Source organism: Schistocerca cancellata, chromosome 1 (assembly GCF_023864275.1).
Source record: "Schistocerca cancellata isolate TAMUIC-IGC-003103 chromosome 1, iqSchCanc2.1, whole genome shotgun sequence".
Classification (NCBI taxonomy): domain Eukaryota; kingdom Metazoa; phylum Arthropoda; class Insecta; order Orthoptera; family Acrididae; genus Schistocerca; species Schistocerca cancellata.
In genome coordinates, this window is record NC_064626.1 from 903,286,010 (window position 1) to 903,310,388 (window position 24,379).

General features: G+C 41.5%; 1 protein-coding gene across 1 annotated transcript in view; it reads left to right on the forward strand.

Annotated features, from left to right (window-relative positions):
• Positions 1-10,260: 10,260 nt before the first annotated feature.
• The window catches only part of LOC126113047 (sodium-dependent serotonin transporter-like), a 519,069-nt gene continuing 504,950 nt past the window's right edge, over positions 10,261-24,379 (forward strand). The window contains exon 1 of the mRNA XM_049915015.1: positions 10,261-10,519. Within this exon, the coding sequence (XP_049770972.1) occupies positions 10,261-10,519 (259 nt within the window). The remainder of the gene's footprint in view (positions 10,520-24,379) is intronic.

Here is a 24,379-nt window from a genome sequence, read left to right on the forward strand (position 1 = left end):
TTCGCCACAATTCTCTCCGTCTGTTACGATCACTCAGTACACAAAAATGGTTCAAATGGCTCTGAGCACTATGGGACTTAACATCTGAGGTCATCTGTCCCCTAGAACTTAGAACTACTTAAACCTAACTAACCTAAGGACATCACACACAGCCATGTCCGAGGCAGGATTCGAACCTGCTACCGTAGCGGTCGCGCGGTTCTAGACTGAAGCGCCTGGAACCGCTCGGCCACCACGGCCGGCCTCAGTACACATTTTCGTCTGAGTTGTAAATTAACGGTTAATGTTTTTCCGGTACGGTATAAATCCTCGACCTCTTGAAACACCAAACACTTCCGCTGCCTCAGTTACGGAAGCAACCACCATGTGAGCACCAACAATTTGCACACGTTCGGTTTCACGCAGCTCCGATATAGTGCACTCACACCTAAACAGAATACTGTTCTGACCCTTCCAACGTATTTAAGACATTGCACGTGGCCAGATACAACAGTATAGTCTGCATTTATGTTCAAGGGCGTGTTTCTTGCAGCGTTTCGTATTTTTGTCCAAACGCTGTTTGTAAGTAACCTAGACCACTGACTCACAATAAAAACCCAAGATGGGCTGTCCCCACGTTACACAGTTAAATAAACGGTTAATAAACCTGTAAAGGCAAACGGCGAAACTGATTCAGTGCACTGGCACATGTGAGCACGCAGAGCCGGCACTGAGTGCTTCCTCCTCGCATTAAGCAAAACTACACTATGTCGCCTATAAATGATAAGTTACGAACTGTAGTCAGTTACAGTTGATAGTAATACATACAACCCACGAAGAAAAATAGGAATAAGGTAAATGAAGAAACGGTTAGTATGTAATATATAGTAAGATCGTCATAAACGTTTAATTACAACCTTGTTGTTTCGAGATCAAAGTAAAAAACGCTAGTGAATGCACAAGGCGACTAAATAAATCATCTGGACTGGCCGGACAGGGATGCAGTATGTAGACCGCTTCCTCGGTTCGGTGTGTTTTTTGGAGGGAAGTGAGCGATAGTGAATCCAACCCGGAGGGGGACCACTGTCGTGTTGAAAATATTGTGCAAGATTTTGAAATCTAATCAACGACTGATATCCACTTTTTCCACCATCGCGCGGTGTGTCATAAGCCGGTCTTCAAGCACCAGGGCACCTACTTTTCTCGAGATTCCCTGTTATTTACAGAGAGGTGGCCTCCCACTTCATTCTCCGTCATTCGGACCACGATGGAAGCAGTTACGCAACCTAATCACTGGGTCGTATTGACGGCTCCAAGTACTGCGTGTAATACCGTAATTCAAAAAAGCCCAAACTGAATTACGCATTCACCAGACTTTGTACTTTACTATTCTTCTCCTTCATAAAATTCACATCCTCAGCGCCGCGACTTACGCAGCAATGTTCTGAATATTGTAAATCATCTAAACATCTTTTTCACCGATGAAAACAATCGCAAATTATGTTACGATTTATCCTGGGAGAATGGTTGTATAATTAAAACTGTAATTGCAGCTACGATGTTTGTACAGGGAAAGTTTATTATTCACAAGCGTGCGATGTTTATCGTCCTCGCTATCAAGTTTGGAACATTGGCAAACAGGGTTATCTCTGGCCAGTAATAGCTAGCTCATTGTAGACGTGATCATCAGTGTGGGTATATCCAGTGATTTTGTCCAGAATACTAATTTATAAATGGCTGTGTGAAAGGGCTTCGAGTTGGCTACTTTTATAATTGGTATCAGTAATTAAGTTCTTGACTAACTTTGAAGTCAAGCCGAATATTAAAAATAATGAACATGCTTCTCAACCCATTGAATACTGTTGAACATAAGTATTCATTTTCTGTCGTAATAACAATTAGATGGACTGTGTGGCTGGTCCCGGCGGAGGTTCGAATCTACCTCGGGCATGGGTGTATGTGTTTGTCCTTCGGATAATTTAGGTTAAGTAGTGTGTAAGCTAGCAGTTAAGTCCCATAAGATTTCACACACATTTGAACATTTTTGAACAATTAGAAAAAAACATAATTCCGTATGGAGAATTGAAATCTGGAAATGACCCTGAAATTCTGTAGATAATAATATACCCGTATTATGTACAAATTTCGGTGATTTTTCGGAATTTGTTGGCTGCACAGTGGTCTTTAGCGCCACAAATAGGTATGTGTGTTGTTGCAGCAATGATTATTATTTGAAGCCACCTATTTCTTTCGACAGAGGAAGGAAGAGAGAGAGAGAGAGAGAGAGAGAGAGAGAGAGAGAGAGAGAGAGAGAGAGAGTGAGGGGGGGGGGGAGGGAGGGAAGGAGGGAATCATTTCCCACTGATGTTGGAGGATGTAGTTTCTAATTTTCAAATGATCATCCCAGTACCGACACAGATTTATTATCAAAAGACGATCATGTAATTATTTATTGTGCATTATTGTGTCGAGGTAATACCAATTAATAGTTTTGTTCGTCCCACCTGTTAGTTGAAAAGTTTTATTTGTGTACAGCTGAAGTTGTGGCAACGAGAAAAAGGGCAAAAAGTATTGATTCCTCATGTTTTCGTAATGGAGAGAACTCTGATGTTGATCCTCATTTTGTTGTCACAACTGAAGCTGAACTCCAAGCTAGATTAATGAAACCTGGATGTAATCCTAACTGCGTACCAAAATGCCATAGTAAGTTAACCCAAGGAAAAAGGCAGCATATTTTTTGGGAGGCCATAGCAGACTGAGAAAATTCATCAGTCGGCATTTGAAATATGTTAGCAGGAAACAAATCAGAAGCGTGACTGTATGAAGAAGAAAAATTTCAAGACTGTCTCTAACAGTTGATGGGAATAACTATAATGTGTGTCACAGTTTGTTTCTGCATACCCTCACTATTACAGGTACGAGGGTGAAGACTGCCATGAAACAAGTGGGAGCAACTAAGACTTTCTCGCCTGATATGAAAGGAAAAAGCTCCGAAAGGGTAACACAACAAAAACTGAAATAAACCGAGCCAGTGCGAGAACATACAAGACGCTTTCACTGTGTGTAGTCACACTGAACGAAGAAAGAAACTAGCACTTTACGAACTTTACGATAGTTCTTCTGAAGAGAAGAGAGCAAAATTGTCATACGAATATGCTTCTGACATTGCAAATGAAGCATTTGTCAGTGAACTGAACGATAAAGACAAAATCAGTACAATCTCAGTCAAGAACATCAGCAGTCCATGTTTCTATCTGCAGAAAAGTTGGCTGCTCGTCAGTCTACGTGAACCATTATTACTACAAACACAAGTATTTCACTTTCAATTTCACTGTATACGACATGGGAAACAACGAAGGGCACTGAAATGTTTGGCATGAGGCCATTGACCATCGTGGTCCAAATGAACCGGCCAGCTGTCTTTACCATTTCTTTACAAGGACAAAATTAGTGTTTAACGTATCATCGACAACGAGGTCGTTAGAGACGAAAGACAAGCTAGGAATAGGGAAGGGTGGACAAGGGAAGCGGCCGTACACTTCGAAGGAACCGTCCCGGAATTTGTTTTAAGCGATTTAAGGAAATCGCGGAAAACGTAAATCTGGATGGCCAGATGCGTGTTTGAACTTTTGTCCTCCCGAATGCGAGTTCAATATGCTAACCACTGCGGTATTCCGCTCGATTTATTTCTTACTGGTGTAAACTGGTAAAAGACGTAAAACATTAAAACCTACTCGGATAGCTGCGGAGGGACGCATTACAGTTTTCTGCGTTTGTCATAGCATCTCTTAAGTTTAGAATATCAATCACACAGTGCTTTTGTAGAACGGATGCAATCGCAGAATAAAAGTGAGTCAATGCACGCCAGTCTACTGACTGGTTTGATGCGGCCCGCCACGAATTCCTTTCCTGTGCTAACCTCTTCATCTCAGAGTAGCACTTGCAACCTACGTCCTCAATTATTTGCTTGACGTATTCCAATCTCTGTCTTCCTCTACAGTTTTTGTCCTCTACAGCTCCCTCTAGTACCATGGAAGTCATTCCTTCATGTCATAGCAGATGTTCTATCATCCTGTCCCTTCTCCTTATCAGTGTTTTCCACATATTCCTTTCCTCTCCGATTCTGCGTAGAACCTCCTCATTCCTTACCTTATCAGTCCACCTAATTTTCAACATTCGTCTATAGCACCACATCTCAAATGCTTCGATTCTCTTCTGTTCCGGTTTTCCCACAGTCCATGTTTCACTACCATACAATGCTGTACTCCAGACGTACATCCTCAGAAATTTCTTCCTAAAATTAAGGCCGGTATTTGATATTAGTAGACTTCTCTTGGCCAGAAATGCCTTTTTTGCCATAGCGAGTCTGCTTTTGATGTCCTCCTTGCACCGTCCGTCATTGGTTATTTTACTGCCTAGGTAGCAGAATTCCTTAACTTTATTGACTTCGTGATCATCAATCCTGATGTTAAGTTTCTCGCTGTTCTCATTTCTACTACTTCTCATTACCTTCGCCTTTCTCCGATTTACTCTCAAACCATACTGTGTACTCATTAGACTGTTCATTCCGTTCAGCAGATCATTTAATTCTTCTTCACTTTCACTCAGGATAGCAATGTCATCAGCGAATCGTATCATTTATATCCTTTCACCTTGTATTTTAATTCCACTCCTGAACCTTTCTTTTATTTCCATCATTGCTTCCTCGATGTACAGACTGAAGAGTAGGGGCGAAAGGCTACAGCCTTGTCTTACAAGCACTTCGTTCTTGATCGTCCACTCTTATTATTCCCTCTTGGTTGTTGTACATATTGTATATGACCCGTCTCTCCCTATAGCTTACCCCTACTTTTTTCAGAATCTCTAACAGCTTGCACCATTTTATATTGTCGAACGCTTTTTCCAGGTCGACAAATCCTATGAAAGTGTCTTGATTTTTCTTTAGCCTTGCTTCCATTATTAGCCGTAACGTCAGCATTGCCTCTCTCGTCCCTTTACTTTTCCTAAAGCCAAACTGATCGTCACCTAGCACATTCTCAATTTTCTTTTCCATTCTTCTGTGTATTATTCTTGTAAGCAGCTTCGATGTATGAGCTGTTAAGCTGATTGTGCGATAGTTCTCGCACTTGTCAGCTCTTGCCGTCTTCGGAATTGTGTGGATGATGCTTTTCCGAAATATATTCTACACACCAACGTGAATAGTCGTTTTGTTGCTACTTCCCCCAATGATTTTAGAAATTCTGATGGAATGTTATCTATCCCTTCTGCCTTATTTGACCGTAAGTCCTCCAAAGCTCTTTTAAATTCCGATTCTAATACTGGATCCCCTATCTCTTCTAAATCGACTTCTGTTTCTTCTTCTATCACATCAGACAAATCTTCACCCTCATAGAGGCTTTCAATGTATTCTTTCCACCTATCTGCTCTCTCCTGTGCATTTAACAGTGGAATTCCCGTTGCACTCTTAATGTTACCACCGTTGCTTTTAATGTCGCCAAAGGTGTGATTGACGGAGGACGTCGAAAGGGTGCAAAAAAGGGCAGCTCGTTTTGTATTATTACGTAATAGGCGAGAGAGTGTGGCAGATATAATACGCGAGTTGGGATGGAAGTCATTAAAGCAAAGACGTTTTCCGCCGCGGCGAGATCTGTTTACGAAATTTCAGTCACCAACTTTCTCATCCGAATGCGAAAATATTTTGTTGAGCCAAACCTACATAGGTAGGAATGATCATCAAAATAAAATAAGAGATATCAGAGCTCGAGCAGAAAGGTTTAGGTGTTCGTCTTTCCCGCGCGCTGTTCGGGAGTGGAATGGTAGAGAGATATTATAATTGTGGTTCAATGAACCCTCTGCCAAGCACTTAAATGTGAATTGCAGAGTAATCATGTAGATGTAGATGTAAATGTAGACATTCTCGAATAGGCATCTTACGGGTTCCAGCCGATCAGTGAAGAGAAGCTGAATCATTTTTCGACCATATCCCGTAGCAAGCACATCACAACTGCGTATCAAAGCCTGTTCCAATACAAACCGCTACACCAGAATTTACTGATGGTGATGTATCAACTGCTGATTAATGAGGATCTCTTGTAAACAGAGCACAGGAATATAATAAAATAATGTTTGTTGTTGTAAAGGTGTTTTAGCGCAACCTACGATAGAAACATGCTGTATATTTTTCCAGAGAAAGGTATCGTGAGTTCACAAAGTCCATTTTACAAAACAGGTGGCACACATTGTTACGAACGTTTACATCTGCCCATTTGTAACTCTTTATCTATGAAGTTTCAATAAAATTTAAATATTTTTGGATTTATACCTTTTATTTAAACTCATTTTGCTCTCCTGTAAAACTGACAGTTTGAAGATAACACCTCGAGCTTCACTATAATGATGAATTGATACCGTATACTTCCACAAACGCAGCGTTGGTTGATGCAGCGCCGTTCTTGTTCTAATGCAGCGCGCGTATTACCCGAAGGTCCACTACTTCATCTTTAGATGTACCATATTCTCCGGCCCTTCTAACGGTTTGATACGATATTGCGGCGCGGAGATTTTAAGGTGTACCAGAACTGTAAATATACACCTATAAACAAATAATTAACGAGCTAAAAATGGTTCCTATTGGAGCACAAAAATATGCGAATAAGTTCCCGTTTATTTAAAAGCCTCTCACTGACAAGTGGGGTACCAACAGCCTCATTCTACCTTCCTCAGCACCTTCATAAATTTTCCCAAATATTTTGGCATGTGAACATATTAATACCAAATGTTTCAAATGGCTCTGAGCACTATGGGACTCAACATCTGAAGTCATCAGTCCCCTAGAATTTGTTGTTGTTGTTGTTGTTGTGGTCTTCAGTCCTGAGACTGGTTTGATGCAGCTCTCCATGCTACTCTATCCTGTGCAAGCTTCTTCATCTCCCAGTACCTACTGCAGCCTACATCCTTCTGAATGTGCTCAGTGTATTCATCTCTTGGTCTCCCTCTACGATTTTCACCCTCCACGCTGCCCTCCAATACTAAATTGGTGATTCCTCGATGTCTCAGAACATGCCCTACTACCAACCGATCCCTTCTGCCACAAGCTCCTCTTCTCCCCAATCTTATTCAATACCTCCTCATTAGTTATGTGATCTACTGATCTAATCTTCAGCATTCTTCTGCAGCACCACATTTCGAAAGCTTCTATTCTCTTCTTGTCTAAACTATTTATTGTCCGTGTTTCACTTCCATACATGGCTACACTCCATACAAATACTTTCAGAAACGACTTCCTGACATTTAAATCTATACTCGATGTTAACAAATTCTTCTTCTTCAGAAACGCTTTCCTTGCCATTGCCAGTCTACATTTTATATCCTCTCTACTTCGACCATCATCAGTTATTTTACTCCCCATATAGCAAAACTCCTTTACTACTTTGAGTGTCTCATTTCATAATCTAATTCCCTCAGCATCACCTGACTTACTTCGACTACATTCCATTTTTGTGGCGGGGTTCGTAGCGACAAACACTTCGCTGTAGAAACGGCTTACGAAGTCACCGCCACACTTTTATAGCGGGTCGACCGGTCCGCTGGAACAGTGAACAGAAAGATGAAAACCCAAACACTCTGATTAAATAAAAGTCGGTACTTATCTTTATTAACGAAGATACAGAAACACAGTAGTGAACTCCGTGTCTACAGAAATCGGTCTAGTTCGAGTCGGAGCGGCTAGGTCAGCGTCGGCTGACGACAAACAACAACTCTGCTGCGATGAACACACAACTGACTAGCAAGTACACAAATCGGTGGCGAGTATACAACTGAGCGGCGAATACAGAACTGTCCTAGCCCTCGCGACTCCAGCGCTTAAGAAGCCAGAAGCCAGCGGGTGGCGCGCGCAGACTTGCGGCGATTTCCTGTATCGCTGGCGCTGCTTATGCGGACGGCGTCCGGACTTTGATGCTGCCAACCTTTTGGCAGCGGGCTCGGTTGGCATTACTGGCTAGGATATAACATCCATTATCCTCGTTTTGCTTTTGTTGATGTTCATCTTATACCCTCCTTTCAAGACTCTGTCCATTCCGTTCAACTGCTCTTCCAAGTCATCGGCGAACCTCAAAGTTTTTATTTCTTCTCCGTGGAGTTTAATACCTACTCCGAACTTTTCTTTTGTTTCCTTTATTGCTTGCTCAATATACAGATTGAATAACATCACAGATAGGCTACAACACTGTCTCACTCCTCTCCCAACCACTGCTTCCCTTTCATACCCCTCGACTCTTATAACTGCCATCTGCTTTCTGTACAAATTGTAAATAGCCTTTCGCTCCCTGTATTTTACCCCTGCCACCTTCAGAATTTGAAAGAGAGTATTCCAATCAACATTGGAATTGCCCTAGAATTTAGAACTACTTAAACCTGACTAACCTAAGCACATCACACACATCCATGCCCGAGGCAGGATTCGAACCTGCGACTGTAGCGGTCGCGCGGTTCCAGACTGAAGCGCCACACAGGCCGGCTATTCGTACCTGCAACTCATGTTAAACACCCACAAGCTCCCCTAACGTAACTCGCTCTCATTGACTAGTACATCGCCGTAAGTCGCTCATATTGATCCACTCCCAATTGCCCTTTCTCACTCTCTCGTTCATTACAGCTCATCGTCATTATCTCTTTGTGTCTCTTTGTCATTGTTTCCTGTGTAACAGCCGCAGTCCCCTTCGTTCTGTCCTCCTACTACAGTCTCTTCTCACTATCACTGTCTCCCTCTTGTTCTCTGTTACTGCCAATGTCTAACTTCTTCCTTCCTACTATTGCTGCTGCCTTGTCTCACTGTCACACTGTCCTTCTCGTTGCCATTGTCGTATACTCTGTCTCCCAATGTCACTAGTTCTCACCCAATTCCACTTTTTCGTTATTCCTCTTCCACTGATACTGTCTCCGTCAATCTTTTTTTTAGCACTATTGTGTCACTGTCAGCTATGTTCCACTGAAGCTGCGTCCCTCTCTTTCTCTCATACTGTCATTCTGTCCTTTGCTCTTCGTATCACAAAACCACTGTCTACTCTCTTCCAATGTTTATCACTTTTCCTTACCTTTGCCATTTCCATTGTCTTCTTCTCCCTCACCATAAAAAAGCACGCATATGTTTGCACGCTAAAATGTTTGGGAAAACTTTGAAGGTGGTGGGGAAAATAGAACGAGACAGCTTGTACACTGCGTTTCAGTCAGAATATTTAAAATAAAGAGGAACATATTCACATTTTTTGTGCTCCGATAGGAGCATTTTTCCGCTGGTTCCCTTGTATTCCCTGCTGCAGCAGGGCACGTAACTCAGATGTATTGATCGGTAAAGTTTAGATACTTTACTGTGTGAAATTGAAATAATGCAAAATTAATTTTACGTCTAAGATCGGATTTTTCGTGCAAAAAGTTTTGCATGTGCTGTAGTGAGACAACATGGGATTCCCAACTGATAACACACACGTGCTGCGTCATTTTATAAGCTATGTTTTCGCCTCACACAGGATTTTATGTGCATATTTTATGTCTACAAGTGGTGTAAGTTTTGACCTTTGTATCTTTATGAAGGAAATTTTCAAAATTGTTTGCGATCTAGATCCTAAGAAAACAACTTCAGCCCTTTGTTATGCATAGCCGACTTGGTATACTGGACTGGGTTTTGATCCACTAGTGACGGCGAAACTATAGTTAAAAAATTCTTTCCTTCGAGTTTTCCGGGGAACCTCCCATGAACTAATGGCGCCTCCATAAGTGTCATCAAGCCCACCGTACACCACATCAAATGCAAAGAGAACCAACCGATTGGCTCCATTTGTTTAAGCAGGAGGAAGTGTAAAATATTCTCACTTTGATCCTGTTTGTAGGATACTGAGACTAAAAAGATACTTCTGTTGAGCGCACAAATGATCCCTAGTTGAAGGGCTACCCAAAAATCTTCATCCCATCCTTTTATCACCAAAAGAACCGGAGGTATGACCACCGTAAAATCCCGTTATTATGCGCGGCATTCTGGAGCATGTTAAGTAAGCATGTTATCACAGACATACGGATTACATAACTTCTCCTTCTTGAGTTGATAATGAATCAAACTTTGTGAGCCCCTTTCACTCGTAGTTGTGAAAATTTCTGACAACTTATCACCGTTCAGCACTCGGACTGTTTGTTCCCTCCACAGCCTGGAACGTCTGCGAGCGTCCGCGACAGGAACTGCAGAGAGGTACTCGGCTGTTGCAGGAGCGAGGCGAGGCAGGCGCAGGCATGGCGGGCGAGCAGCCGCGCCAGGGGCAGCCGGCCGCCCCTCCGCCCCCGCAGCCGCCCCCGCAGGCGCAGCCGCAGCCGCAGCCGCAGGCAGACGCGGCCGCCGGCAAGTACGCCGCCGTCGTGGTGGCGCTGACGCCGGCCAGGCCCCGCGAGACCTGGGCCAAGAAGGTCGAGTTCCTGCTCGCAGTAATCGGCTTCGCCGTCGACCTCGGCAACGTCTGGCGCTTCCCCTACATCTGCTACCAAAACGGCGGCGGTGAGTACGCCTTCACCGTATCTCTCCCTCTACTATGCACTCTTTTGCTGACAGCATCATGTTATAGTGGCCAGCATGTATGCCTACGTATATGACAATATCGTGGCTTCGATTCACAGTGACAGCCTCAAATTCTACTAACATGAGACCTAAGACGAGTTCCAAAGAACATCCAATTATTTAGTCTTCTACTATCTGCCCAAGTCCCTCCTCCCCCACTACGTTGACCCCCACCCTCCAAAAATCCGAACGTCCGCTTCAACCGCATCTCAACCAGTGGTTCCTCGTCATCAACCTTTCCAAGACTAAAGCAATAATTCTAGGACAAAACAACCACAGCTTCTACGACGTCTACCTCATAATTACCGTTTGCGACTGGTCTATTCAATTAAACAACAAACTGAAACACTGCACACAAACCGACGACCGAAAACTAAAATGAAAACTGCAGTTATTAATCATATGGCAAAGAGTCCACAAGAAATTAGTAAAAATACTAACCAGCAGAAAATAGGAGAAAGAACTCTTTCACTTCTCATCTATGGGACGTAAATTGGACGTAAGCTCCCTTATGTCAATATCGCCTGGATTTCCTCTTCACCAAGTTGTACCACTTTCTGTAAATCCTCAGGTGCCATGCATACCATCTCGCCTTTCATATCTAACCTCCCCACTTCGAATCTCTTATGAACATGTTTATTTCACTTCACTTCTTCTGAAGTGATCACTTTTGCTTTAGTGCATTCCCCCCAAAACTTGACGATTCATCCATATCAACCATCGTACTCTATTACACATGAAGCTTCCACCTACACAGTCTGCACAGTATATATCTTTAATCACCTCCTTAATCCGAGTACGAAATCCACCCATCCTTCTAGTTTTAATAGAATATTTCTGTTCATGTCCTCTTCATCCCACTTTTCTCCCTCCCTTCCCAACAGCTATCTTAGGGTTAACTTTCTCATCTTTTCCATTCAGTTTCTCCCTTTTTTCTCATCAGTCTTCTATATGATTTCATGCACCCCATCATGACTTCATATCCAGTGCCAAACTCTTAATCTCATGGTAGCATTAATACCCATCTCCTTAATTATTTGTTGTGTGCATTCCTTTACTCGTCTTGCTCTACAGGTTTTACTTTCTACAGATCCCTTTTAGTACCATTGAATATATTACGTGTTCTCTTAACATGTTCGTGTTATCCGTCTGTCTCTTCTAGTTAGTTTTCCATGTGCTCCTTCCCTCATCCACTCTGTGCAGAGCCTCCTCATTTCTGAGTATGTAAGTGCACTTAATCTTCGACATTCTTTTGTAACACCACATTTGCAATGCTTCGGTTTTCTTCTTCTCTTTTTCCCATGATTCATGTTCAGTGCTGTACTCCAAAGGAACATCTACACAAATTTCATTCTAAAATTGAGACCTACGTTTGATACTAGTAGATTTCTTGTAGCGATGTATTCCTCCTTTACCTGTGATGTTCTGCTTCTTATATCCACAATGTTTCATGTGACATGCAGTATTTTGCTTCAAAGGCAACAAAAATCATCCATTATGTTGTCCTCAATCTTGATCTTAAGTTTATTGAGAATGTCGGACGTACTATACATCTACACTTTCATGTTTCTCAGTCCATATTCTGCGCACCTCAGACTGGTTGGCTCTGAGCACTATGGGACTCAACTGCTGTGGTCGTAAGTCCCATAGAACTTAGAACTACTTAAACCTAACTAACCTAAGGACATCACACACATCCATGCCCGAGGCAGGATTCGAACCTGCGACCGTAGCGGTCGTGCGGTTCCAGACTGTAGCGCCTTAACCCCTCGGTCACTCCGGCCGGTCACCTCAGACTGCTCATTCCATAAAATGGGTCCCGTATTCTGATTCAAATAGAAATGCCATCGGCGAACCTTATCGTTGATATATTGTCTCCATCTCCAAGCACATTACCTCTGTCTTCACCTTTCCTAAAGGCGAATTTTCGGTTTATACTGTTCTGTAATAATATTCTTGGCAGTAACAAGGGACCATGAGCTGACTGAGCGATAGTTTTACTACTTATCTGACTGTCTTTATCTTAATAATTATGTCTGTGATGCTGTGCCGAAAGTTCGATCACATTTATCCAGTTACATATATTCTACACGTTATATTGAATAACCACTTAGTTGCCACTTCCTCCACTGACTTAAAAATTCCGTAGGAAGGTTACGTATTTCTTCCGCTTTATTTTATTGCAGATCTTCGACATCTCTGTAAAACTCTGACGCTATTAGTGTATGCACCATGTCTTCCAAATTTACATCGATTCCTTTTTTATAATGTCAGCAAACAGTTCGTCTGTTCTTAAAGTTCCTCAAGACACCCTTTGAATCAATCCGCTCTCTCCTCTGTGTTTAACAGTTGGATTTCTTTACTTTTTTATTATTGACTCCTTTACTTTTAATGTCACCAAAATTTATTGTGACTTTTGTATTTGCTGAATCTGTCCCTCCGACGACCATTCCTTTTCGATTTCCCCACATTTTTCCTGTTAATTGACTTCATTCCTAAGCGACTTATGTTACTGAACTACATTTTATCCAGAAATATTTTTGTGTCATCTTCTTTCGTCGATCCATTGAAATACTCCTGTTACAAAAGATCTCTTCACAGCTACATGCATTGTACCTGTGTGCGTTGTAGAATCTACAGCCTCAGAGAACTTCAAAAACACATTATTCTCTTGTGATTTACCTACAGTGTATTTGTTATTACTAGATGAAGGTTACTGCAGAACAAGAAGTTTTTCTCATTTCTCATTCCTAATACAAACGTGTATTCTCCCGTAACTCTGTTCCTGTCCCTTCTCGTGCTATACCGTTCGAATCCTCATGATTATGAGAGTGTCGTGTACCTTTACACGATGAGTTTTACGTTCAATGCTCTCACGTACTCTACCTCTTCATCTTCTGCTTGTGACGTCTGTGACCTTAGTTGTTGGTTCTGATATGCTGTCCATTTGACGAGAGTAATTTACCACTGAATTTTTCACAGTATCTCACTCTTTATCCGTATTTTACTACGAATAACGAATCGTACTTCAGTTACACAGTTTTATGTTGCTATATCTATATCTATACGTCATTCTTGCATTCACAGCTCCAGATTTGCACCTGGTGGCCAAAATTGTTACTAATTTTTTTCCAGCTTAAATCAGTTTCACATTAACGCATTACCTCCTATGTTTCGCTGACATATAATAATTACAGCCCACATTCGACCTCTTTGAGTAGCTGTATTTTAACAATAAACACCTGATAGTAATGTAAATTTCGTCAACAATTCCGGATTGTCAACTATGTTATTATGAACATTGTTGGGCAAAGTGTTAGTTGCGCAGTTTCTGTCATAATTTATAATGACGCCCGCATGACGAAAGAGAGATACACGGCGCAGTCAGTGGCTGATTACGCGAATAGAGTGACTGCCACAAATAGCCAGGGTCTGGCGTTCTGCAACCACATAAATATCGCTGAGAAATCGTCTCGGAAAAAAGAATGGTCTTAAGGATTTTTTCAACGTAGATGTAATGTCTGTTGTTGTGGTGTTCAGTCTGAAGAATGGTTTTTTTGTAGCTCTCCATCCTACTCTAACCTCAGTAAGTCTCTTCATCTTCGAGTAACTTCTGCAACCAAATCCTTCTGAATCTGCTTGACGAACGCCTATTTTAGTGTTCCTCTACAATCTTTTCCCCTCCAGTACTAAACTGGTGATCCGTTGATATCTCAGAATATGTCCTACCAACCGATGCCTTCTTTTAGTCAGGTTGTGCGACAACTTTCTTCGCATCCCAATTCTACTCAGTACTTCCTCATTAGTTACGTGATCTACACATCTAATTTTCTGCATTCTTCTGTAGCACCACGTTTCAAAAACTTCTATTCTCTTCTTGTATAAACTGTTTATCGTCCATGTTACACTTCCATACATAGCTACACTCCATACAAATACTTTCAGAAAAGACTTGCTAACACTTAAATCTATCTCTGATGTTAACAGATTTCCCTTCTTCAGAAATGCTTTTCTTGCCATTGTCAATCTACATTTTATGTCCTCTCTACTTCATACATCATAAGTTATTTTGCTGCCCAAATGTAAAACTCATTTACTATTTTAAGTATGTCGTTTCATAATCTAATCTCCTCAGCATCACCTGATTTAATACGACTATGTTCCATTATAACTGTTTTGCTTTTGTTGATGTTCATCTTATATCTTCCTTTCAAGACACTGTCACACTTCGTTCAACTGCTCTTCCAAGTCCTTTGTTGTCACTGACAGAATTACAATGGCTTCGACAAACCTCAGATTTTTTATTTCTTCTCCCTAAATTTGAAATCCTATTCCAAGTTTTTTTTTTCACCACTGCTTGTTCAATGTATAGATTGACTGACACCTGGGACAGGCTACAACCCTATCTCGCTCCGTTCTCAACCACTGCTTCCCTTTTATGCCCCTCGATTCTTGTAAATGCCGTCTGGTTTCTGTACAAGTCGTAAATAGCCTTTTGCTCACTGTGTTTTACTGCTGCTACCTTCGTAATGTCAAAGTGAGTATTCCTGTCAACATTGTCAAAAACTTTTCCTGGCTCCACAAATGCTATAGAAGTAGGTTTGTCTTTCCTTAACCTATCTTCTATGACAAGTCGCAGGGTCAGTATTGACTCTCGTGTTCGTACATTTCTCTGGAATCCAAAGTGATCTTCTCTGGGGGGTCGGTTTCTACCAGTTTTTACATTATTCACTAACGAATTAGTGTTATTATTTTGCAACCATGACCTATTAAACTGACTGCTTACAATTTTTCACATATGTCAGCAATTGCTCTCTTTGGAACTGGAATTACTATATTCTTCTTGATGTCTGAGAGTATCTCACCTTTCTCGTCTTGTGACGAGATGGAATAGCTTTGATATGGCTTGCTGACCCAAGCCGACAAGTATTTCCGATGGAATATCATCTACTCCCGAATCAGATCTTTCAGTGCCCTGACAAACTCTTCACGTAGTATCATGTCTCCCATCTCATCTTCATCTACGTCCTCTTTCGTTTTTATAATACTGCCGTCAACCACTTCTCCCTTGTATAGACCCTCTATGTACCCCTTTCATCTTTCAGCTTTCTCTTCTTTGCTTAGGACTGGTTTACCATCTGAGCTATTGATATTCACAGATCTGCTTCTCTTTTCCCCAAAGACCTCTTTAATTTTCCTGTATGTGGTACCTATCTCTCCCCTAAAGAGATATGATTATTTCTCCTTTCATCACATAAATTCAGTATTCTTGTGTCACCCAAAGCTTTCTACCAGACCTCGTCTTTTTACCTATTTGATCCTCTTCTGCCTACTCTATTTCATCTCTCAAGGCTACACATTCTTCATCTACTGTATTCCTTTTCCCAGTTTATCCAGGTCCCATCCCCTTAATTGCCTACCTTTTTCCAATTTCTTTACTTTTAATCTATAGTTCACAGCCAATAAATTGTGGTTCCTAAATCTCTGTCTTACCATTACATAAATAGTATGAAACCTCCCAGTATCTTCAGGTCGCTTCACGTATACAACCTTCTTTCATGATTCTTGAACCTAGTGTTACCTATGATTAAATTATGCTCTGTGCAAAATTCTAAAATTCTACCAGGCGGATTCCTTTCTCATTCCTTTTTTCCAGTCCTTCTTCGCCTGCTATTTTTCCCTGTCTTCCTTTTTCTTCTATAGAATTCCAATCCCGCATCACCATTAAATTTTCGTCCCCCTCAACTATCTGAATAATTTGTTTTATCTCATCATATATTTCTCCCATCTCTTCATCATCTGTGGGGCTAGTTGGCATATAAACTTGTACTACTGTGGTGGGTGTGGGCTTTGCGTCTGTCTTGGCTACAATAATGCATTTACAATGCTGTTCGTAGTAGCTTATCCGCATTCATATTTTCTCATTCATTATTAAACCTTCTCTTCCATCACTTCAATTTGATTTTACATTTATAGCCCTGTATTCACTTGACGAGAAGTCTTGTTCCTCCTGCCACCGAACTTCACTAATTCCAAGTATGTCTAAATTTAACCTACCCATTTCCCTTTTAAAATTTTCTAAACTACTTACTCGATTAAGGGATCTTATATTCCATGCTTCGATCCGTAGAACGCCAGTTTTGTTTCTTCTGATAACGACATCCTGGTGAGTAGCCCTCCCCCCCCCCTCCCCACCACTCTTCTGGAAATCCGAATGGGAGACTATTTTATCTCCTGAATATTTTACCCATTAGGATGCCTTCATCATTTAACCATACAGTGGAACTGCAGGTCGACGGAAAAGTTACGGTTGTAGTTTCCCCTTGATTTCAGCTGTTCGTAGTACCAGAACAGCAAGGCCGTTTTGATTAATGTTACAAGAGCAGATCAGTCAATCATCCAGACTGTTGTCCCTGCAACTACTGAAAAGTCTGCTGCCCTTCTTCAGGAACCACGCTTTTGTCTGGCCTCTCAACAGATACCCCTGTGTAATGGTTGCATCTGCGTCTATCTGTATCAGTGAGGCATGGATTTCTCCCCATCAACCGCACGGTCCATATTTCCTGGGGAAAAGTAATGTCGATAATTCTAATGTGACACTTCTGTTCTCAGCTAAACTTTACACCATGAACACTACACTTTTTCACGAACTTTCGGTTGGTAGTCAGCATACACTATAGCTTTACAAGGAAGATACTGGAACAATTTTGTTACATTTTTGGGACAAGATAAAATGATGTGATAGGCTAAATTGTTACTGAGGTTCTTTTCCGTCTTAGCGAACTGCCAAAAAACCCCCGAAATTTTAAAGAATCGAAATGCTATGTATAAAACAATTTCAAATTTCTGATTACCTTACAAATGAGTTACCCTATTAGATATTTGATATTGAGGAGGAAAAGTTTACAAAGAAAGTGTTAAATTATGTATAAAGTTCGTTGGAAGTGACTAAGTGATTTCATTGTCAAATACTAACCGAATATAGTCGGGTAATTTGCGCACCGCGAGTATGATTCTAATGGTTCAAATGGCCGTAAGCACTATGGCACTTAACATCTGAGGTGATCAGTCCCCTAGACGTACATCTACTTAAACCTAACTAACCTAAAGACATCACACACATCCATGCCCGAGGCAGGATTCAAACCTGCGACAGTAGCAGCCGCGTGGTTCCAGACTGAAGCGCCTAGAACCGCTCGGTGACAAAGCCCGGCGCGCCGCGAGTAACACTGCCTCGAGACATATGTGTAGTTTCTAACTTTAATACTTGATTTATTACGTCAAACCTTTAAACTGATATTATATCTTTTAAATAGACGAATATGACAGTGTGTGAAATTTTTATATTCGGTCAATAATTGTATGAAATACTGAAAATAAAATTCTTGTTGCCCTGTAAGCCATTAGACAGGAAACCTGCAACTCAAATTCGGCGGCGGGATGATCGTTTCAGCCGTTCAGCGATACAGGTACGCCACGATTAATAATTTTGGTACAAATTACTATTGGGCGCCGCGCAACCCAAACTATGTGGTGCATTCAGTCTCTCTACTCTGTCGCTTCTTATAGTGGCACTAGCCATAGACCATAGGAAGAGACACTCTGTGGAGTCTGGGATACAAACAACATGTTCATTATAATTACCGGGGCTGTTATGCCGTGGTCGGTTGATGAATTCTGTGTCAATTTCCAACGTTTAGTCCCCGTCTGCGGAGGACATCTTCATGGGGGTCTGTAGCTCGATGGAAGGTCCTACACACCCACTGGCTCGCTACTGACTGGGAATTGGCACAGAATGCATCAACCGACCACGTCATAACAGCCCGGATAATTATAATGGACATGGCATTTCCGGCCGTGAAAGTCTACATTTTAGTATCAAACAACAAGTTGACAGCCATTTGCGAGCCACAGACTGACGGCGTGACTGGTTGCACAGAGCACCGTATACTACGCTGCACTGAATATGAGGGTCGTTAAATAAGTAATGCAACACTTTTTTCTTTTCTGAATGCAGGTTGGTTTTATTCAGGATTCGAATACATCATATTAATCCCCACTCGTTTGGCTTCGAAACTCTGTTTTATCAACATGGTCTTCGTTCAATGCGACGGTCTTACGCCACGTTACTGGGAGGGCCCGTATGTCAGCATGGTACCCCTCTACTGGTCGACATCGGAGCCAACGTCTTGCTGCATCAATTACCTCCCCACCATCCACAAACTGCCTCCTTCGGATTGCATCCTTCATTGGAACAAACAGGTGGAAGTCGGAAGGTGCAAGATCCGGGATATAGGATGGATGAGGAAGAATACTCCAATGGAGTTTTGTGATTGTCTTTCGGATGCGCAGACTTGTGTGAGGCCTTGCGCTGCCATGGAGAAGAAACTCGTTTGCATTCTTGTTGCGACGAACACGCTGAAGTCGTTTTTACAACTTCATGACGGTAGCACAATCCACTTCAGACTTGATCTTAGCACCGTGAAGGAGGACATCAAACAGAATAATCTTGTCCGAGCTCCAGGAGACCGTCATGACTTCAGCAGCTGAGGGTGCGGCTCTGAACTTTTTCTTCGGAGGAGCGCTGGAGTGGAGCCACTCCATGGGTTGCCTTTTTATTTACGGTTCGAAGTGATTATGTTCGAAAAAAAATTGTCACAAACGGCCTCGTAACGCCCCTGCAGATCCCCACAGATGGCCCTTCGTTGCTCTTCATGGTCTTCTGTTCGGCGGCGAGGAACACATCAGGCACACGCATCTGAGTACCCCATCCGGTAAACGAGTGTGTCAGCACTAGCTACAGAGACGTCCAGTTGAGCAGTGAGATATTGGATTGTGATCCAAAAATCACCTCGGGTGAGACTGCGGGTGAGTTCCAGCATTGTAGGATTGTAGGAGTCACAGCTCAGTGCGGCCAGCCGGTCGTCACGCGGGAGATCGGGCATGTTTGAGCGACCTCGTCGCGACGATGACAGACGCCTCGCCCAACGACTCACCGTGCTTTTGTTCATGGCCAGGTCTCCATTTACAATCCACAAAAGGCTATGAATATATACGATGCTCTGGTTTCCCATCTAGAGATGGTTCAAAAGACACTAAGCACTATGGGACTTAACATCTGAGGTCATCAGTCCCCTAGACTTAGAACTACTTAAACCTAAGTAGCCTAAGGCCATCACACACATCCATGCCCAAGGCAGGATTTGAACATGCGACCGTATCAGCAGTGCGGTTCCGGACTGAAGCACCTAGAACCGCTCGGCCACAGCGGCCGGCTCCACCAACTCAATGTAGCGAGACTTTGAATTTCGCCGCGCTACACTCATTCCCTCAGACATAAATTATACCGTCGCAGCGGTATGAGCGCTCGACGGCAGAGAAAATACTAAAATTGTAACTCTTTTTTTTCCTATCTATTTCTTTATTGTCTCTCGAGAGCAGAAGTTTAATGCAGACGTAAAAAAAAAAAAAAAAACTTATTAGCTAGTCTTGATCTGATTAAGACGGAAAAACTTATTAATGTGTAGACATATAGTGGAAGTTGTTATGAAATTCGGAGGATGGAAGTAGCAACGTAAAATAAATTTTATTTAATATCAAGACGGTTTTGTATACATTAGAAATTCCTGGACAATTAAACGTATTACAAGATTTCGGAGCACACTTTTCACGCAGAAATGAAGTAGGAGATTTTTGAAGACCTGGAAGCCGCACGAAAGAAGACATGTTAACATGGTAAAGGATGAACTCTTTTCTACGCCATTTCTCCATGTCAGTTACATTTTGTTATTCTCTGTTCTTTTTCAATAATTTTTGTAGTGGAAATTGGTTTAACTTTTGCTCAAACGCCCCAAGGACCACCCCAACAATAGCTTTTCCGAATCACGAAGTCCGATGGCTTTTCTGTAATACGAAGTCCGATTTGCATTTCATTCTTTCCCTTTTTCACGGTCATTTACGATTTTAAAACCCCCTTTTTATTCACCATTTCTTGTCACATTTTCAACCTTTTCTTTTCTTATCTTTTTCTTTTTTATTAACCACTACATCAATGACAGCTCTCTGCTTGGAATGCTTGAATGCACCTCCGTTAGACGCCATTTCGGAATCTACGTATAGTGCCGCTCCCTCCCGGAACTTCATAAAGCTGCATTGGCTGAAAGCGGAATATTCCGCGATGCCGTACAACAAATTCTTCACTTTTTCAAAGGAAATTGGCCGAGGAAAAGAAAAAAGTTAGCATTAATTATTGAACGACCTATGTAAGATACAGCAATAACAAAAGTTATTATAATTAACAGCAAACAAGGTGCGAGTATACAATAATAAAACCAAAATCTTTCCAGCAAACTTAGGTCCGTAAACTAGTCATTTACGATATTGCTGTGAATGTTTGGTTACTGCTCACCACTGATAATATTATGAAATTTTTTACAAGTCAGCAAAAAAACTTAAAATATAAATTTTTGGAGTAAATCAGTATGTAAGACAGCTCAAATTTCACTCATCAACCATGGTTAGCAAATGTACACGCATGGCATGACACCGGCATACTTTTCGGCTGATACCAACATATTAGCCTTCAAGATGATCTGACCTCCGTCCTCTGGGTTTTTCTGCAAGGGTCAATTCAAAAATGCTCCCGCAGATGAGGTTGAAGAACTGAAGCAGCAAACAGTACAGTGTTGTAAAGTCACGAGATGACCGTGAGGTTTTAGAAAGTTTTCTTAACTCACTGCGGAGGTAAGAGTAGTGTTTCATCCAAGCGCAGAGACGCCACGTGGAACATTACCTTCAACCGTGCGAGTGTACAGTAAACTGTATAATGTAGCGTGTTGAAGCAGTAATACATTTCAATTCATTATAGAACAAGGGTGAAGTTTAAATGGAAATCGATGGGATCTCGAACGAACAGACTACATTATAATTAAATTAGTATTGAGCTGCATCAAACCAGTCTCTAGACTGAAGACCACAACAACAACAGTATTGACAGAGACAATATTTCATACTGGAGTCAGTGGCTGCCCGTAACCATATATCTCCAATTAATTCCTATTCCAAATTCTTCTTTTAATGAATGACATCGGGGATAGGCTACAACCCTCTCTCACTCCCTTCGCAACCACTGTTTCCTGTTCATGTCTCTCGACTCTTGTAACTGCCACCTGGTTTCTGCACAAGTTCTAAATAGCCTTCTACAACCTGTATTTTACTGCTGCTACCTTCAGAATGTCAAAGAAACTATTCCACTCGACATTATCAAAAGCTTTCTTTAAGTCTACAATGCTACAAACGTATATTTGCGTTTCCTTGACATATGTTCTATGAGAAGTCGTAATGTCAGTATTATCTCGCGTATTCCTAAATTTCTCTAAATTCCAAACTGATCTTCCCTGAGGTGGGCTTCTATCAGTTTTTCCATTCTTCAGTAAAGAATTCGTGTTAGTATTTTGCAACCATGACTTACTAAATTGATAATTCGGTAATTTTCACACCTGTTAGCAATTGTTTTCTTCGGAATTAGAATTACTATATTCTTCTTGAAGTGTTGGGATATTTCGCCCACCTCATATATCTTGCACACAAGATGGAATAGTTTTGTCATGGCTGACTCTCCAAAGGCTATCAGTAGTTCCGACGGAATATCGTTTACTTCCAGGGCCCTGTTTAGACTTGGGTCTTTCACTGCTCTGACAAATGTTCTCGCAATATCATTTCTCCCATCTCATCTTCATCTACGTCCTCTTCCTTTTTTATGATGTTGGCTTCAAGTACATCTCCCTTGTATAGACCCTCTATGTATTCCTTCCACCTGTCAGCATTCCCTTCTTTGCTTAGGACTGGTTTACCATCTGAGCTCTTGATAATCATAGAGCTGCTTCTCTTTTCTCCAAAGGCATCTTTAATGTTCCTGTAGGCGGTATCTATTTTTCCTCTAATGAAATATGCTTCTAAACCCTTACTTTTATCCTCTAGCCGTTCCTGTTTAGCAATTTTGCACTTCCTGTGAATCTCATTTCTTAACGTTTGTATTTCCTTTTACTTGCTTTATTTACTGGATTTTTAAATTTTATCCCTTCATCAATGAAATTCAGTATCTCTTGTATTATCCAAGGATTTCCTCTAGGCCTTTTTACCTATTTTATCCTCTGCTGCCTTCACTATTTCATCTCTCAAAGCTACTCATTCTTCCTCTACTGTGTTCCTCTCACAAGTTCCAGTCAACCATTGTGTAATGCTCCCTCTGAAGCTCTCAGTAACCTCTGGTTCTTTTAGTTTATGCAGGTGCCATCTCCTTAGTTTCCTGCCTTTTTGCAGTTTCTTCAATTTTAATCCGCAGTTCATAACCAATAAATTGTGGTCATAGTCCATATCTGCACCTGGAATGTCTTACTATTTAAAATCTGATTCCTAAATCTCTGTCTAACAGTTATATAATCAATCTGAAACCTTCCAGTGCCTCCAGGTCTCTTCCACGTATACAGTCTTCTTTTATGATTCTTAAACCAAGTGTTAGCGATGGTGAAATTATGCTCTGTGCAAAATTCTACCAGGCGACTTCCTCTTCAATTCCTGTCCCCCAGTCCAAGTTCACCTATACTTTTCCTTCTCTTCCTTTTCCTACTATCGAATTCCAGTCCCCCATCACTATTAAATTTTCGTCTCCCTTACCTATCTGAACAATTTGTTTTATTTCATCATAAATTTCTTCAATCTCCTCATCGACTGCGGAGTGTAAACTTGCACTACTGTGGTAGGCGTGGGCTTTGTGTCTATCTAGGCTACGATAATGCGTTCACTATACTGTTCTTAGTAGCCTGTTCGCATTCCTATGTACTTACTCATTATTAAACCTGCTCCTGTATTGTCCTTGTTTGATTTTGTATTTATAACCATAACTTCACTAATTTCCATTATATGTAACTTAAACCTATGCATTTCCCTTTTTAAATTTTCTAATCTACATGCCCGATTAAGGGATCTAGCATTTCACTCTCTGATCCCTAGAACGCCGGTTTTGTTTCTCTTGATGACGATATCCTCCTGAGTAGTTCCCACCCGCAGATCCGAATGGGGGACTATTTTATCTCCGGAATATTTTACCAAAGGAGACGTCATCATTTAACCATACAGTAGAGCAGCATGCCCTCAGGAAAAATTGCGGCTGTAGCTCCTTCTTGCTTTCAGCCGTTCGCAGTACCAGAACAGCAAGGCCGTTTTGGTTGATGTTACAAGGCCAGATCAGTCAATCATCCAGACTGTTGACCCTGCAACTATTGAAATGGCTACTATCCTTCTTCAGGAACAACACGTTTGTCTGGCTTCTCAAGGGTTATCCCTCCGTTGTAGTTGTACATCCAATAAGGTTCTCTGTATCGCTGAGTTTTGTTATGCGTGTAGTATCGACCGAGTTAACGTTCTGACTCACAATAAGACGATCAAAGCATACTCACTAACAGGTGCAATAATATTGCGGTCTACTAATACATCCCAGACAGGCTAAGTGAGGAGATTTTGCGGGCAGCTGCATCGGGAAGGTCATTGAACTGGCAGCAAATATGATGCCTGTTTTTAAACCTTCGCTGTTGTTGTTCTTCTGTTGATGTCGTTATTTCGGTTGGTACTGAGCCTCAAAATACGAACGTAAGTGTATACACTTTATGCCATGAAATTAATAACTGTTTTACTCAGTTTGCTAAATGAAACTGTGAGTACAGAAAATAATTCCATAGCCACAATTTCGACGTCAAAAATTCTCTCTATTTTCACTGAGAATAAAGTCTCCATAAATAATAA